Source organism: Oreochromis aureus, linkage group 10 (assembly GCF_013358895.1).
Source record: "Oreochromis aureus strain Israel breed Guangdong linkage group 10, ZZ_aureus, whole genome shotgun sequence".
Classification (NCBI taxonomy): domain Eukaryota; kingdom Metazoa; phylum Chordata; class Actinopteri; order Cichliformes; family Cichlidae; genus Oreochromis; species Oreochromis aureus.
In genome coordinates this window covers 30764210-30782507 of record NC_052951.1, presented here as the reverse complement: position 1 = coordinate 30782507, position 18298 = coordinate 30764210, and the positions used below count along the sequence as shown (strand labels likewise).

Here is an 18298-nt window from a genome sequence, read left to right as displayed (position 1 = left end):
AAAGCCTAATGCAATCTGACTGTAGATACAGTTGGATCTCAGTAGATTTCTGCTGAATATGATGCTTTCTCAGGCTGAATCTGTATTATTATTTTTTCCTGTTTGACTTTCGTGCCGATGTTCTCTTCCTTCTCTTGTTTACTTTGCAAACTTTATACCTTGGGCATATAATATGGCGAATATGATATGGTAAACCTTATCACTGCTATGCAGATGACATTCAGTTATACTGTACACCTCTTTATGTTTGTATGGCAGATCATTTCTACAGTTTTATTTAGGTAGTCCTGCCACTTTAGTCCCCAACATGCAAGAAAGTCTTTTCTGCAGAAAGACACAAATAAACTCTGCAGAATATTTCTCATGTGTGTGTTTTTGGTTTGTTTTTGGGGTTTTTTTTAATTATGCAGGATTGCTGAGCCTGGTTTCAGCATATTTCAGGCCAAGATGAATACAATGATTATGCTTACCATTTATTTATATTTTGACGACCGTAATTCTGAATTCATTTTTTTTTAATGTAGCTGCTAGGTTCTTTGTGTGGACTTAAGCTTTAGCACATCTTGCTGTCTTTTAAAACTGATTCCCATCAATTTTAAAAATGTAGTTCAAGTTTTAATACTTCACAAAGTGTTAAAAACACTGTAATATCAGACATGAAGGTAAAAGTAATCTACTTTCTTTAATACACAAAAATATACTTGTTTGTCCCAGTTGTCCAACAGCCTAAATCAGCGGTCCCCAACCTTTTTTGCGCCACGGACCGGTTTATGCCCAACAATATTTTCACGGACCGGCCTTTAAGGTGTCGCGGATAAATACAACAAAATAAAACTAGTACCGGTACCGAAAAAAACAAGATTTATTCATAACACACGTGAAAAGACCCAGGAAAACTGAGTTAACGATAAAAACGATAACAAAATAACGCTGAAAACCGATAAAAACCCTGAAAACCATACATTTCACACCTGAGCCTCAACTCTCGCGGACCGGTACCAAACGACTCACGGACCGGTACCGGTCCGAGGCACGGGGGTTGGGGACCGCTGGCCTAAATGATAACACTGACATAGACAGACATTATTGTTACAAGGTGGAAAATCGAGTGTTGAAAAAAATACAAGTGTGGTATATTTTTATGTTATTCAAATGATTTGAATACTTAAGAAACAGGGAAAGAAACTCCTTTAAAGCCAAAGTAATCATAACCCAGTTCTGGTTATCTATTAAGAATATTTTCCAGAGTTGCGTACCTATATTCATATACACTTATAGATCTTAATCCTATAGTGATGTATATTCTTTAAACATAAACTATAACAACTTAAATTGTGGAAGTGCTTAAATGACCACTTTAGGCTAGCTTTAAAAGCAAGTCTGATCTTAGAGAACCATATATTAAAATGCTGAACTTGAAAGCAGAAATAAACATGTTTACAGCCTAGTTAGAACTTAAAAAAAAAGGTGGATTTGATTGTTAGAAAAATCTCCCCTTTTTATGTCAACTGTGCAGGATATTTTAAAAATAACTTATCCTTTAAAATGAAAAGTTATGACTTGGACATGGACACTTCGAGTGACAGGTATGTGGTGAATTGGTTGCTAACTGTTTGAGAGGTTTCATGTTCTCTTCTGCGTTTGTGCCGTTTCTGTCTTTAATGCGTTTTTTTTTTTTCTTGTCTTTATTTTTTGACCTATACATGTGTGTTTGATAGGTAATGGTGAGCAGGGGAAGCCGTTCCCTCTGACAGAAAATGATCGAGTCGACCAAGCCTACAGGGAAAATGGCTTCAACATTTATGTCAGTGACCGAATCTCTCTCAACCGCTCTCTCCCCGACATCCGCCATGAAAAGTGAGTTGTGTGTCTGTGTGCACTTCAGGTAAATGGATGCACTCCAAAGCCAGAAATCTAATCTTCTGAGTTTTTATTGAATACTTTGGATTTCTGATGTAGTCATCCTCTCCATTCAAATGTTGTTTTTCCATGAATGTCCATTTCTTTTAGACCGGGTTCTGAAAATAAGAAAAAACAAGCGATATTTTATTTTAGAATTGAAGGCTAAATTGTTCAGAGTTAAATCAGCATGTGTGCCCTCATTACTCACCTTGTGGGCCTCTTGTATCAAATCTACAATGAAACTTTTGAAAATGAAGACCAATTTTGAACGTAATATGGTTTTCCTCCACTTTTATAATGCCTTCAAGTCCAAGAGTAGCCTGAAAATGATTGTGTGTTACTGACATGCATGTCTACAATTAGTTATGACAGATGCCACTGCATGGATTATTTCAACTGGTGTCTCACCAGAAGTGTTTATAAGAAGCCAACATTTTGACCTATTTAATAAAGCCCAAAGAATCAATTCATCTTCTCAGGAACAGCAGGTCACAGGGAGCATGTTTGGTTTAGTGTTTGTCAGGGATTACTTCTGGGGCTTTGGTACACCAGGAAAAAAGTGGAATTAAAAAAAGAGAGAAAGAAACAAGAACCTGTCCCAGACTCCTGTGAACTGTGTGCTTCCTTCAAGCACAGACTGGCATTGTGAAAGACCTTTAATCACAGCTTTGCTTTTGCCTGACGAGAACTTTCCACTGACTCTTGACCCTTCCTCCTCCTTCATGTGGAAAGCAGCTTTGAAAGGAAGCTTTCAAAGCTGCTTTCCACAAGGACTGTTTCTTTCTTTTAGTGTTTGTAGAAGCCGTTCTTTCCTTGACCTTCCACATCTCTTGTGATGACCTGTGTTTGCCTGCTTATACTAAATGTGAATCTAACATCACAAAACATCCCTGCATAGTAAGCTCATTTCTTATGCAAGTATGCACTTTATTTCCAAATCCAACTGGTGTGGATCTACATTCAAAGAGAATGAGTCAAGGTACACCTTACACAGGTACTTATTCTGTAGTCTGAGCGACCACATTTAGTCTGATGCTATTCACACTTACTTTCATACCTATGAACACTCTTTTCCTATTTGAAATCACTATGTTTGAAGTGTGTTTAGATTTAGGAAGGTCATAAAAACTTCAGGTGTTTACATGACAGCTGCTGCAGTCATCCTTGTTTAGTGAGGCTGTAATTGAATTATTAGCATGGTAATATCTTAAATGAAGGAGTGTCGTTGATGACTAGTGTTGCTCCACCTGGCTGCCATCATTCATCACTCCTGTGTGACCAATCAGACAGACACACCTGTACCCAACCCCTCCACCTGGTCTGCCCTATAGGCCCCATCTGCCTCTTAGTGATTGGCATGTTGTCACTGCCCCAGAGTCACCCAGTTGGAGACCTGAGACTGACACATTCGATTTCTGCACACTGAAAAGATTTAATTGAAGCACACACTTGCTCCATCCCCTTGTAGAATTGGACAAGGTTTGTTAAGATTCATCGGCCAGCTGCCTGTCGATCAGTCAGCCTGCCTGTCTCCCAGTGTTCTTATTTGAATGAATAACACGCAGGCTGATGTTCAACACAGACATTGATCGACTGACACAGTTCACTACACACTTACACTTTCTCTCTGTCAGAGCAGGAATATAACTGTCCTCTTATGATTAACACCTCTGCAGGGGTCCTGCCTCTTGCTGCGATGCTAATGCACAAGATGGTAGCTGCAGCCCATCATCAGAGCACATGTTGCCGGCTGATAACTGCTCTAAGTTCAACTGTCCCTGATACAGGAGGAACGTGTCGGTGACATTCCTGACACGAGTAATTAAGTCTGTATTTAGCAGCATATCTGAAGGTCTTTGATTTAGAAAATGTCACAAAGCTGTCGTCCTAGCCCCAGTTTATTCTCTTTGATCACATAACTACCTTGGAACACATGACAACCATGTAAACATACATGATGAGAACAAATTTGTAACCTTTTTTATGCAACTCTCAATTAAGCATAAGATCAGTTGCTTTAAGTATAAAGCTTCAAAAACAGTTGATTTAAAATGCAATTTTAAAACATATGGTAAATGGTAAATGGCCTGTATTTATATAGCGCTTTACTAGTCCCTAAGGACCCCAAAGCGCTTTACATATCCAGTCATCCACCCATTCACGCACACATTCACACACTGGTGATGGCAAGCTACGTATCATGATAATAAATGTGAATAAATGAATATAACACTACAATCTGTAAAGTCCACAATACCTCCCTGAAGACCAACGGCAGACCAACATTTCTATGTTTGTAAATTTGAGCAGATGAAAGAAGCTCTTATTGGATGGATGAAGTTTAACAGTAGAGACATGATATTTACTTTGAAGTTTCTTTGTCAAAAAAAAGAAGTGGAACACAAAATGAACATGTGAATCATTTTCAGTATAGTCAGATTTGCTCAGCCAGTCACTTTTGTGAGGCTCCGGCTTCATCACAATCAATTAGATGTTTCAACTCTAACTTAAAGAGTTCCTGTCACAGTGCCTAACTGTTGTACTTGCACAGTCACTACTTGGTATGTTGAAGGAAAGGTCTCTAGTTCTTAATGCTTCTGTTTCATTGACTAAACAAGGCTGGTAAAAATAACTAACAGGGAGTGGAAGACAGCCTTGTTTTTCCCTATTCATACTGTGTTCCACACGATATGACATTAGGTCTTTTGTTTCCCTTTTCTTTCACAGACTAAAACCTGTTAAACTCAGCAGTTAAAGTATTCCAAAGGGAAAAAAAATCCCAATTAAGATTAGTTTTGTAACAATATAGACTGATGTCTCATTTTTCTGTTAAATGTAAAAGAATTTAGACACTTTTATTTCACTTCAATCTTTGATTAAATAGTGCTGAAAGTTCTACAGTGTGTTTGATAAGGCCAAAGCCTATTAACATCCCATTAGTGATCATGATCATGACCATAACAACTAATTTGTCTTTGAAAGCATGAGAAGGACTTGTTTGATAGTTCTCACTGGATTGACTAATACTTCAAACAATGAGAAAGCCTAAGGAACTCAGATAAGATCTAAGAAGGAGAATTATGAATTTACACGCGGTTGGAAGGTCTTTTTGAGTCTTTTAAACAACTGCTGATTCCAAGCTCATCAGTTCAAACAACTGATGAGTACAGGTTACAGGTTATTTGGATGTGTCACTACTTTGAGTCTGGGAAGTCTTCCAGAACTCAGCAAACTGTCACCCTCAGATAAAAGCAAATTGGTTAGGATGTTCAAGAACAACCCAGGAACCACCAAAGCTCGAGCCTATGCTAAGCTGGAAGCCGCTGAAACAATATCCACAATTAAGCAAGTTTTAGACCACCATGGACTGAGAGAGTGCAGACCAAGAAAGAAAATTTTCAATTTCACTTTTATTTATACTTCGCCAAAACACAACATCAGTCACCTCAAGGTAGACCCTACCTTACAATAGTACATACACAGAAAAACCCAACAATCATATGACCATCTATGAGCAAGAACTTTGGCGACAGTGAGAAGGAAAAACTCCCTTTTAACAGGAAAGGAAGACAGACAGTAAACTCAACACCTTCAAGCTTGACTGAAATGTCCAGCTTCCCACATTAACAAGCCAAATGCCTCCTGAAGAAGAGGTTTACAGTCATGAGATGAGATAAAGATTAAGCTATTTAGCCCCAGTGAGAAGCTGTTTGGAGGAGTAAATGTGAGGCAAACCTAAGAGCACTGTAACAGCTGTCAAGCATGGTGGTGATAGCATGATGCTAAGGGGCTCTTTTTAGCTGCCAGTAGTGCTGAAGGTGCATTGAAGGTAGTCCTTCATTATTCCATTGAGTGCAAATTCTTCAGCTTGACCTCCAGTTAACAGAGCCCTTACACACATCAAAGCAGGCTAACATTATGCTTCTAGAATGGTCTTCTCAAAGCTCCAACCTCAATCTTATTGAAAATTTGTGGATCGCAATTAAAAGTTGGGTAGGTTCCAGCAAACTAACAAATTTAAATGATCTCTACCAATTCTGAAAAGAAGAGTCGCCAAATATTCAGACAGAATTATGCCAGCTTGTTGATGGATAGCAAAAATGTCTGGTTTTGGACAAAACTTGCTTGCTTACTACGGGACATTCAACCATAAAAGAGGTCTCGGATATTGTTCCTGGGATCTGCTGGAGCCACTCGCCTAGCTTTGCGGTCACTGCATCAAGTGCTTTGATTACCACTGGGACCACGGTTACCTTCACCCTCCACATCTGCTCGAGCTCTTCTCTGAGCCCTTGGTACTTCTCTAGCTTTTCGTGTTCCTTCTTCCTAATGTTGCTGTCATTCAGTATTGCTACGTCTATCACTGTGGCTATCTTCGTCTGCTTGTCCACCACTACTATGTCTACTAGTGTATTGGAAAGCAGTCCTTGAAATTGTTTTCTGTTGTTCTTTGTTTTCCTTTTTACTAAGAGGTGAACAAATGCAATTGTCTCTGTAATAGCAGATGATAGAAAGGGAATTGAATTGAGCTTTCAGAGAAAATTGCACCTGTATTTCAGTGAAATGAGTAGAGCTGCCATCTGCTCACCATGCCCATACACATTCATTTGAGTGCTGATGTATACATGTTCTTTGTGACCTGAGATGTACTGAAGAGACAAGTGTGCAAGAAAAAGAAAAAAAAACCCAGAATGATTCCAGGCTGTATGCGGGATATGAATAAGATGCTATTGTCCTTTCTTGAATATGCTGTGTTTATATATCTATTTGCAAATGTGCTACATGTATTTCTATTTTGTCTGTGTACGTGCGTGTGTCTAGCTGTAGACAGAAGCTGTATGCAGAAAAGCTTCCCAACACCAGTATCATCATCCCTTTCCACAATGAGGGCTGGTCATCTCTGCTAAGGACTGTTCACAGTGTGCTCAACCGCTCTCCTTCGCGGCTCATCACAGAGGTCATACTGGTGGATGATTTCAGTGACAAAGGTACAGTGAGAGCTTCTCTAAACTCTGAAAGGTTACAAAGAACACTAAACTGTAAAAGCCAGATATACAGTGCTGTGGAAAAGGATTTGTTCTTTTTCTGACCTGGTTTCTTACATATTTGTCACACTTAAATGTTTCAGATCATCAATCAAATGTAATACTACACAAAGATACACAAAGATAACTTGCCCTGCGACAGATTGGACACCTGTGGAACGATAATATGAGTAAATATATATAAATGCAGTATTTTAATGAAGATTTCATTTTTTTTTTTTTTTTAGGGAAAAAAGCTCTAGAAACCTGCCTGGTGCCACATGGAAAAAATAATAGAAAACCTGGCAATATTTCTAGAACTGAAGAGAAAAATCTGTCTATGAAAAGATGTCTGTAAAAGTTGCTAATCTGGTAAAAAGCCTACCCTCAATCTTACTTGCCTGCATGGGAATGAAACATGGAACTTGGGAGTTTACATACAATCTTTCACCTTTTTAACACATGAATGGGAGGATCGAGTCGAGATGTTGTCCCCAGTTCCCTTTTCTAGACTATGTGTAACACAAAACAAGCCGTCCTTTTCAGATACTTTCTTATAACTATTCTGTATTCTCGGTCAGAGTGTGCACACCAACTGGCCTTCTTTGAAAGGCCACATGATAAAGATGATAAAGCAGATGATAAATATGCTGGTTAGATGAGAAGGTTAGAGATCACGATATCGTACAAACTTTGCAACTGTCTGAAATTTTATGTTCTCACATCTTTCTCAGGTAATAACCTGAAAATTTTAAGGCTGCAAAGCAGCTTCCTTGAGCAAGACACTCCATCTTAAAGGTCAACCCAACAGTGTTTTGGTATTTGTTCTACCGTCATAACTCTACCTCAGTTGTGCCTTGATATAGTTCCCAGCAATCACCGAATAGTGCCTGTTCCTAATGAAAATAGGTTCACCCGTACAACATAAGGTTAACACATGATTGTGATTACATTCTTATAGAATGTCTTCATTTAAAATTATAATTGGCATAGGATTAGCAGTATACATTTGGCTTTGAATGTTTCTTCAACAGCTATTTGCGGTAAATGTGTTCCGCTTATCATCGCATAGATTAAGGTGTCTGTGTGTGTGTATGTGTGCGTATTTCTGTGTGTTACTTTCCTCTCACTCTTTCATCAGGCCTTTTAAAGTGTTTAACTCCTTGTTAATTAGCGCTCTTTGTCACGGTCCTTCGTCGAAGGATGTGTTTACCTCTCGTCTCCACGGTAATGAGATGTTCTGCTGCCTCAGGCTCATTTAAAGGTTACCACCCATCAGAGCTCCGAGACTAAACCCTCTTCCTGGTGCTGCCAAGTGGTGTGGAAACAATAACAATTTCAATGTTCACGTTTCTGGACACTTAAGTCATTTCAATCAAAGGTGTTGTTGTGCTCAAATATTTGTATAGGTAAATTAAATGTTGAGTGGATTTCAAGCCTTCGAGTTTTCTAAAAGATGACACATAATTAGAACCATTCAAAATCATCAGTAGTCCTAATTTCAGTTTGGCAGGAACATGTTTTTTCAAACAAAATCAAGATGTCCTTATAAATAATGCAACACTCATATTTGTGATTGCATAATTCTGCTGTTTCCTTGTAACCTAAGAAGCCAGAGCAGCTGAACATCCAAAAAGCAAACAGAAAATGGAATCGCTCCATGTTCAGGTTCAAGCTACCCACAAGACCCTCCACGAGGTCCTCTGTCAAGGCCCCGTGTTTTTTTTGTTTTTGTTTTTTTTAAATGATGGATAGATGGATCAGTATCCATTTGTTTTGATAAATGTTGAAGTTGTGTTCCAAAACATATATGGCTAAACAATAAAAACCATACTGGTGTTTCGTTGTGGTACCGCTATTCGGGAAAAAAAAGATATGATAAGATTTTTTTTTTTTTTTGAATTGGTGAAGCAGGACATTAAAAGACTGTCTCTTAGAAGCCCTTCTAAATTGGTTTTTAATTTAAAATTGACTTATAACAATCCAGTGAAGTAAACTTTGAAGTAAAAGAAATAATAGATATATACAAAAAATAGTATAGCTAAGACCTTAAATGCGTTCTATATCATTCCCCTCACACAACCTGACAGGTGGGAAGCAAAAAAATTTAGTTTTGTGAAGGGGAAAAAAAAAATGGGATGGGTGTGAGCGCTCATGTCATCAGGATTGATGGGAAAACATTACACAGCCACAGGGAAGGGTTTTAACCTCTGCAGACCGTCTGCTCTGACGTTCCTTCTAACCACTACTGTCATTTGATAAGAAATGAGTTTGGCAGCAATTAAGGCTTAAGAGGCATGAGGCCAAAGTGAACTTCAGTTGCTTCAGGTTTCTGGTTGAGTAGTGTTACAATGTCAAAGAGAGTAGTCCTGGACAGATTCTGTGCACACACAAAACGGTGCCAAGCTTTGAACCCTCATATAAAAAAAAAAAAAATATGGAGAGGAGGAAGAGGAAAAGTCATTTAGTGTGAAGTGTGGTTCAGACCTATAAGGTAGTTATTAATTTCTGGTTCACACATTAATTTTATGAAGCTGAAAAATAACTCTAAGAATAGAGAAAATGGAGGATAAATCAATTATACCCACGTCAGGTGTTTTTTAATCGCATGAATGTCAATTGATTATTGTTGAAGTGAGTATCAAGTAGGTTTGAGGATTTGTGTGGTAAACATGGTGGTAAACATGTGGTAAACAGAGCAGGCTGTACCTGCTGCGGAGACTCAGGTCGTTTGGAGTGGAGGGCCCACTCCTGAAGACCTTCTATGACTCTGTGGTGGCCTCAGCCATCTTTTATGGTGCGGTCTGCTGGGGCGGCAGCATCTCTGCTGGGGACAGGAAGAGACTGAACAGGCTGATCCGAAGGGCCAGCTCTGTTCTAGGATGCCCTCTGGACCCAGTGGAGGTGGTGAGTGACAGGAGAATGGTGGCTAAGCTGTCATCCCTGTTGGACAACATCTCCCACCCCATGCATGAGACTGTGACAGCACTGAGCAGCTCCTTCAGTGGGAGACTCATGGCACCCACGGTGTGGGACGGAGAGATTTCGCAGGTCTTTCCTCCCCACTGCTGTCAGACTCCACAACAAAGACTTTAACTGATCAAACACACACATCCACACATGTGCAATAACACTAATGTGCAATAATCCTTTCTGGCATCGTTGTATTTTTACTCAGTTGTATAAAGCATTTGTATTCTATTTTTATCTTATTGTATATTTTATTCTATTTTATTCTACTGTATATAGTCTTTTATTTTATTCTATTCTGTACAGTTGTGTACTGTATTTATTCTTATTTTATTTTATTCTAATTTTTCCTTTACAACTTTTTGCACTGTCCACTTCCTGCTGTGACAAAACAAATTTCCCACGTGTGGGACTAATAAAGGTTATCATATCTTATCTTATCATGGCACTTAAAAATAAGAGGACGTGTTCCTAAAGAAGGCACAAACAAAATAAATATATAAAAAATGAAAAGTGTGAGCAAAATCAAAATCCGGGGTGTGATGCCCGTTCACATCAAACTCCCCAGGCAAGGTTTGCTCATTTTTAACCTCAACAAAAATTAAACTGTATTTGTCCCCCCAAAAAATTAAAATCAATGTGTGCAGTTAGTGTAATACTGATTACATTGGTTTAATTGTGAGATCCAGATCTTAGACATGTGTACTGTACTAATAAGATAGATTTAGATGAAAAGCACCTGGAGGCAACTATAAAGCAAACCCTCTGTGGCTTTATCTTTATTTTCTAGATTCAGTATCTGTCACTTTTTTTATGCTTTTTTTATTCACCAACTTAAGTGTGGTAAAATTAAAAAAGCAATTATTGAACAAGGTTAAAATGATGTTCAAATCCTTCTCATCACGTTTGGGTCATAGGCTACAACAACACACACATGCATAATTTCTGATTTTGTTGAGTGGGACGAAAGGATGTGGAACTCCAGTCACCAATTTTTATCTAAATGAAGGAATAAAACAGTTCAGCTCTGTCCACTTGTTGGTTAACAATGATAATTTTAGTAATAATACACATTTAAAAATAATCATAACAATTCTCTAAAAACTGAAACTATTTTTGGTAGCAGTTCGTGAAAATTAGGTTGAGCTACTTTAAGGGTTTTTAGCCAGTTTACTGGGGTCATATGTAGCACAAGTATGACTTTAAGACACGTAGAAAGGCAACCTTAACTCATCCTTATAACTTTTTTTTTTGGCTTTATGAGGGCTTCCTGTTTTGAAAATTGATAGGAAATACAATGGGACCTAATTCTCATTCACCAAATAGTAGCCAATCAGTCTGCATGAAGGTATAAAATACACACTCACAAACAGATGGTATGAAACCCTCCAGGTGAGTTCTGTTGATGCCGAGTTACCTCTCTATGATTAACGGCAGCTACAGAGCCTACAGTCATACTAATGTGGTTACTTCAGTCTGTACCAGAATTTCTTGCAACAGTTATCCTGAGGCAAATTAAAACATGAGGAGGCAGTTATTTTTAACACTTTGAAGTTTGCCTGCAAGGTGTGTAAGATTACACATGTTGTAATTATAGAAATGACCCCCAGTTTGTATTAACGCAATCATTAAAGGATCTCCCTCAGCCTTATTTTCCACATGAGATTATTGCTGTCTTATCAGTCTGCTGCAGATGTTTGTAGTTGTTTACAGTCTTCCAAGTCCCTTTTGCATTGACCAGTTTTCAAATATGAGTGGTAAGCTCATATTTTATATATGTATATAATTTAAAGAAACTAGAAGTAAAAGGTAAAAGAATACATGGTCATATAGAAAGAAATCCAGCAAAGACCTGATACAGGACCTGAGAGATGCATCTGGCCCTTCAGATGACCCATCTACTGTTTGCAGAAGCCTCATCAGAAATGGTCTCAATGAAAGGCTGAGGTATGCCATATTACACAAGAATTAGACTGAAAATCAGTGGCAACAGGGTTTATGGAATAATGAATCCAAATTTGAAATTGAATTTTGCTAGGAGAGAGGTACAACCGCGTCCACAGCACAGGTTGTAATATGATTTGTGGCTGCATTTAGACCAGTTGTTTTTGGGGATCAAAATGGAACTATGAATGCAGAAAAGTATTGTTTGCTTTTGCATTTGATTGGCATCTGATTGGTAACACCATTTTTTTCAGCACAAAAATACACACTGTCATTCATGGATTGGCCTCCCCAGAGCCCAGAATTTAACATTATTGAAGCAATGTGGGATCATTAAAACAAAAGGCCGCCAATATCCAAAGAAGAGCTTTGGAATGTCTTTCAAAGCATGGAGAACTATTCCTGAAGACTACCTACACCAAAAAAGGTTTGCCTAAGAGAGTTCAGGCTGTGTCAATAACCAAAGTTTCACACAACAAATCTTGACTTTCAATCTAGTCAGAATAGCCATTTCTTAGAGCTGGTTCCATAGGAATAAAGCTGGGTAGTTGAAGGTTCTATTTTCACTTTTGACCAGGGATGGGAATCAAGAACAAGTAGTTCCCAGTAGTGCAGTTCCTTGGAATTGTGAGCCTGCTTGCCTATCAATCTCACTTATTGGTTCTTGCACTTGGGCTACAATCAGCTGATTTCAGTTTGTGTATCAGGGGAGGAAAATCCAGTTGTTAAATGAAGACCTAAAATCCCTGCTTCTGGGGCCAAACTACACTTCATTCATTAAGGATTAAGGATGTTGTCTTTTTAACGTGTTTTAACGCTTGTATTTTGTTCTATTTAATCTGAACAAGCCCCTAAAAGTAGTCAGTGGTCACTGTTGGCCTCACTGGGTTTTTATTATCACTATTCATTTGGAGGACATTTTAAAGCCCAGTTTTTAAAACCTTACTGTAACTACAATGTAACTACAGCCCATCTGCTCATGGTTTGCCAGACACCAAATATTTGAACGGGTCAGAAAGGAATCACTCTGAGGCTAGCAATGATTTGAATGGATGCATGAAGCTGAGGATCAGGAGTTTTTCATAGCATGTAATTCAAACCATGCAGCAGTATATTAATGACTAACCTTGTGTTGTGGATGGACTATTTCAGTTGTTCTTCTGACTGAAGTTTGGTGCGTTTTCAGCATCTTTTTTCTCCCATGTGATCCATGCAATTGCATTTAATCACAGCGCAAAAAAGTTAGCGATCATCCTCCAGCTTCACTATGCTAATTTGTTTATTATATTATCCTAACTCTGTAGCTAGCCACCACAGACCATTATATACTGACCAGCCTAACTTCAGTAACCCTACAAACATCACTGCTGCTTAGTTTTCTATCTTCATTCATGTCCAAAGTGATAGCAGAGCTGTACGTTTTAGTTTTCACAAATCCCTCAGTCAGAAGTTGTATATCATCTTTAGATGGAAACTAATGAGCTAAGTTGTTAAACTTCATAAATTTTCATGGATGCCTGGATGTTAAAATTTTATTGTTACATTTGGTAGAGCAACCACAGTGATCAATATATTAAAGATGAAAGAATTTAGAGGGTTTTTTCTCTCTCTCAGGGATGCCGTAGTGTTTGAGTTTGGGAATTGAAGAGGAGTTTGGACCCAGAAATGAAGTTAGACTTAAGTGGCGGACAGCGTGGAGATCCACATTACTTTTATTTTTATTGCACAAAAAGAACAGAATGCAAAGTGCATCCAGGACAGAAACAGTAGCACAAGAGTTAGAGTTCCCTGTAAGCACCATCACAAACCGCATGCTAAGGTAGCTAGAAAGCATGCTAATGCTAAGCTAGCCAGGAACCCAGAGTGACAAAGTTGAGTGAATGCTGAGAGAAGCCCAACAGCCAGACCCTGAACTTCACCAAGTAACAAACTGATGAGCAGTCAGGCTGCAGGCTCCATTTCTACCTGTTCATGTTTCTATAGTACAATCACTGTGGTGATCGCTTTGAAGTCTCTTTATGCTGGTTTTCATCTTTGCTTTGTGCTGTCGGTTTTGTGTAATACAGAAACTGAGAAAAATCATATATGTGTCCTCATTAGGATAAGGATTTTTACTGCTGTGTAGGACTATAGCCTATAGGTTTATATTGTTAAATGGTAAATATAAGACAGTTGGTTGAGGTCATTTTTACAGAGTAAGTAATTTAGTGAATAGTATGAATTAGTTTCTCCTGAGAGTAATTAAATAACCAAATGTATTACTTTTAAAACAAGTGTTCTGAGTAATATATGTAATAATTACTTTTTTAAGTAATGATATTGGGACAACATTTTGCTATGAGGCACTACAAGATATGACAGGGCCTCATCATTCACCAGTTTCATTTTTAATTCTGTCTTTTATAGTAGATAGAGGCTAACATAGAACAAATATAATCTCATTCCAGGCTCAGTATTCTCATTCCAGCATTTTTGGGAAAACTGATAAACTGCAATAGTCCACCCTACTCTAATCACTAAACAGCATCTGACATCAAAATAGCTTATGGACTATTAACACTGTTAAAATCAGTTTGTGAATTTTTTCCATTTAGAATTATAAAGAATAAAAGAAGACCTCCAAGCAACTCTCATGAGTTGTGCACTAACGCCAGCATTAGCTGCCATCTGTTTCATGGCACAATAACTTCTTTTTGTCAGGTGGCATTTATGTTGGAGAGGTATCATAGCAACAAGAGCTCCAGTGGTATGGTTAGAAATTGGGTGTGAGGGTGAAGAAAAGCACCATTTCACTTTTTTGAAACTGCCAAAACTTAACTGGCTTCCAAGGAAATGGTAAATTTCCATGAAATAACCCCCTGCTATCAAATAGCAGTGAAAACATCAAGAGGCAGCACCTTCATTTTCTTTTTATTCATTTAATTTCCACCCTGAAGCAGATTTTGCGCTAAAGCATATGTTCCCTTCCTTGTATATGGCCTTACCCATTGTGAGGGAGCCAACCTCCAGTCTCTCCTCTCTTGAATTTCTTTAGTTTGAGTTTTTTATATATCTATTCTTTTTATAGTTCTTCAGATTTCAGTTGAAGACAGGGCAAAAATGACCCCCCCCCCCCCCGCAAATCAGCATCTGCCTCTGTCAACCTCGCAGTGTTACCAGTCCAGCATAAGTCCAGCAGTCAGATTTTAGGAAAGCAGCTCAACCATTATGCTGACCTACAGCCGGTGAATGTGTTTTGTGATGAGGGCTGACAAGGCCACTTTTTCATCTCCTTATTTTCACTCTTGCCTTCACCTTATTTCTTCGTCTTTCTACGTTGTACAGTATGAAGATTTAAAGAAATATGAAACTTTACTGATATGATTTTACTGTGGATTATTCTGGTAGGAAGTTAAATCCCAATTTATAGTTGTAGTTGTATAAAATGTGACTAAAATTTAAAAACATCCAGTAATTTGCAAAGCACATAAATATTCAGGCCCTCAGTCGGCACTGATTTTTGGGGTATTTTTGTTTGTCTTTAGTATAAGCTTTGCTTATTGCATCAGGACAATGCTAATCCACAGAAATACCAGATTACAACAGAACACAAAAACTCGCCTAGAATAGGTCCACATGTGGCTCGTGTCTGGGATTAAGTAACCACACCCAAGTAACCAAAGGGTGGTGGCTAAGGAAAAAAGCTAATCAACAAAAAAAGTCCATATAGTTAAATTATCATTAGAAGTACTGAGTCAGAGGGATTCTGACATGATTATTTCAACATTGAAAAGTTCAACAGTTTCCCCTCTGTGTAAAGATGGTTTCACTCAGCAAAAGGTTGAATATGTCGCTTGCAGCTTAGCATTTGCGGTTGAGCATGAGCGATGAATGCTGCTGGTGGAGCCCAAGTCATTTCACGGATTTATGGCCAGACATGGCAGGGAAAGTAGCTGTAACTTGTCTCTCTCTCTCTTTCTCTCACACACACACACACACACACACACACACACACACACACACACACACACAAGCAGAGAAGAACAGAGAGTTGCCTCCGTTCTCCTCGGATCAAGGAAGAGAATCTATGGGAGACAAAGAGGGGAAATGCATGTACAGTATGTCTGCTGTATGTAAGCATTACAATGTAGAGCTGTTAGATCAAATCAACAAAGCTCCTAAATCTGTCTTTATATCCAACTGTAGTCGCCATTACAGCCTAAGGGTTAAACCCCACCTCTGCTTTTCATCCTTGGACTCATCGTTTGGCTTTCTAAAACGACAGATTCCATTTGTTAAGGCTAGGTTCTGTTTTTATGTTTGTTTTTTGTAAGTGAAGCAAAAATTATATCTCTTTATAATTTGCATAGTCATTTTTGAGAGCATAATTACTTCAGTCAGAAATAACAGGCCCAAGACGTTTCAAATCATTAGAGAGGTGAAATGACACTTTTGTGGAGAGTTCATCAGATATACAGGAGACATCTATCTTCAGATACACATAGATGTTTGATAAATATAAATGCAGACTATATCGATCACCTTTACACATCCCACGCTGTTCTGATTAAGAGGATGTGCATCAATGCAAGTTATTATCTGACAGCATTTCAATAGGAGAGACTATTTGAAAGTAAATAGCAAATTTTATTCAAAATATCCGTCAATATAACATTTCAGTAGGTGACTGGAATCTGATGTGATGTGACATTTTAGAACAGAATCCCGTTTGAAGGCAGGAGGTGTGACCAAAGGGAAATTGGATGGGACACCCCTGACAGCCTGTGTGATGTTTAGTTGGAGATGAGGAGGGTTGTATGACAGACAACCTGTAAGGAAAGGGCTAATTGGCTCACAAGGAGAGGTGACATACAATGTTGAATGACTAGACTTGATAGCATGGAAATTGGGAATAACAATAACAATGTATCCACAAATGTAACTCACATCTCCAAGAGGAATGAAGATGGAATATGAGAAAACAACTCCTTCTTCTTGCATTTGTGTAAAAAAACTACCTGAATTACTACATTCCATGTAACTGAGTTTGCCCATCAATGGTCATGACAGTTTACATATTAATGTGTAAGAAACTGATCTCACATGCCATTGTTTGTCAGTGGTTCTAGTTTCAGTTTATAGCTTTTCAGTTTTTAGTTACAGAGTACCGTAATGTCCATAATATCATTGAAAAAACAGAGTTGAGGAACTTTTGGTAATTTTCAATGGCGCCACTGGTTCATGAGTTACGCTATTTTGACCTAAAACCAACCAACCAATCGGTTATAATGGGTTAATAAACTTTGAATGTTCATTTGTAGCAGAGGAGTGTGTCCTTGTACTAAAACCTCAACCCAACTCCACCTACGTAGACAAAGTTGAAGCGGAACTTTTCAGGATGCTGACTGAATTTGTTGACGCATTGTAAAGTATTATGCATTCATCTCCTTTGGTCATGTCACAGTGCGGTTTCAAAGGAGCTAAGTTTCCAGGAGTTGTTTTGCTATTGTGTTGAATATGGTTGCAACTTTTCTTTGATTGCCATATTGTAGAATATTCATGATGGAAAAAAAAAAGTCTCAGTATTTAACTTCCAGAGTGTTTTCCTTTATCTAACAGTACCTCCAATAATACGATAAAAGAACTGTCACAATAAAAATCCCTAATGTACAACCTTTTTTTTTTTTTTTTTTTTTTTTTTTGAAAGCAACAACTGTTACAACCTTGAAAGAATTGCTTTTAGAGTTTAGTCATCTGCTTGTTCTCCTATTTTTCGATGACTACTGACTGGAAAAAACAGATGTAGTAGAAAACTTTTCATGTCATTCTAGCAACTACCTTGGGTAAACTACTTCAAGAGAATCTTGGCATGTTTTGATAGGTCTCCCACTGTTGGTGGAAAAATAATCTCTATGGTCAAAGAGAAAAAGCAGCTTCGAATTATTAAATGAAATTATTATAAGAGAGAGTAATGGCTGTCAAAGAAACCTGAATAAAAACCTATCTGAAAACTTTCTAAGCGTGATTATGAGTGAAAAATACAGAAGATACAACCTAGCCTTGAATTGCCTTTCAGCAAAACTGCGTCATCGCTCTACCCTCTTGATCCATGGCTACCTGGAAGCTCTTTCTGATGCTCTGTTGAAATCCTAATAACTGACCTTTTGAGCAGTCCGCTCATGTCCTGCAAGCTTTAGACTGTAGAGAGAGCGGCCTGCAAAGCCTCTGCAGTCTACTTCCACTGGATGGCAATATCTTTGCCAACATTGTCTTGGCAAAAAGCCTCTGGTACTTGTCCAGCTTCCTCTCAAAAACCTCAGCTATACAATCTTCCTTGGACACAGTCACTTTTATCAGGGCATGCTGTTTGAAGCCACTAACAAAGTTACAATGTCTGGTTGCAGTGATGTTGATGCGATATGTGGGAGAAACACAAGTATTTTGGTCTCTGTCACTTTCTGCAATTCCTTTGTAGTGGA

General features: G+C 38.3%; 1 protein-coding gene across 1 annotated transcript in view; it reads left to right on the top strand.

Moving 5' to 3' along the window:
• The window catches only part of LOC116328502 (polypeptide N-acetylgalactosaminyltransferase 10-like), a 122203-nt gene that overhangs the window by 58573 nt on the left and 45332 nt on the right, over positions 1–18298 (top strand). Inside the window, exons 3-4 of the mRNA XM_039617859.1 lie at positions 1719–1857; positions 6724–6890. Of these exons, the coding sequence (XP_039473793.1) occupies positions 1719–1857; positions 6724–6890 (306 nt within the window). The remainder of the gene's footprint in view (positions 1–1718; positions 1858–6723; positions 6891–18298) is intronic.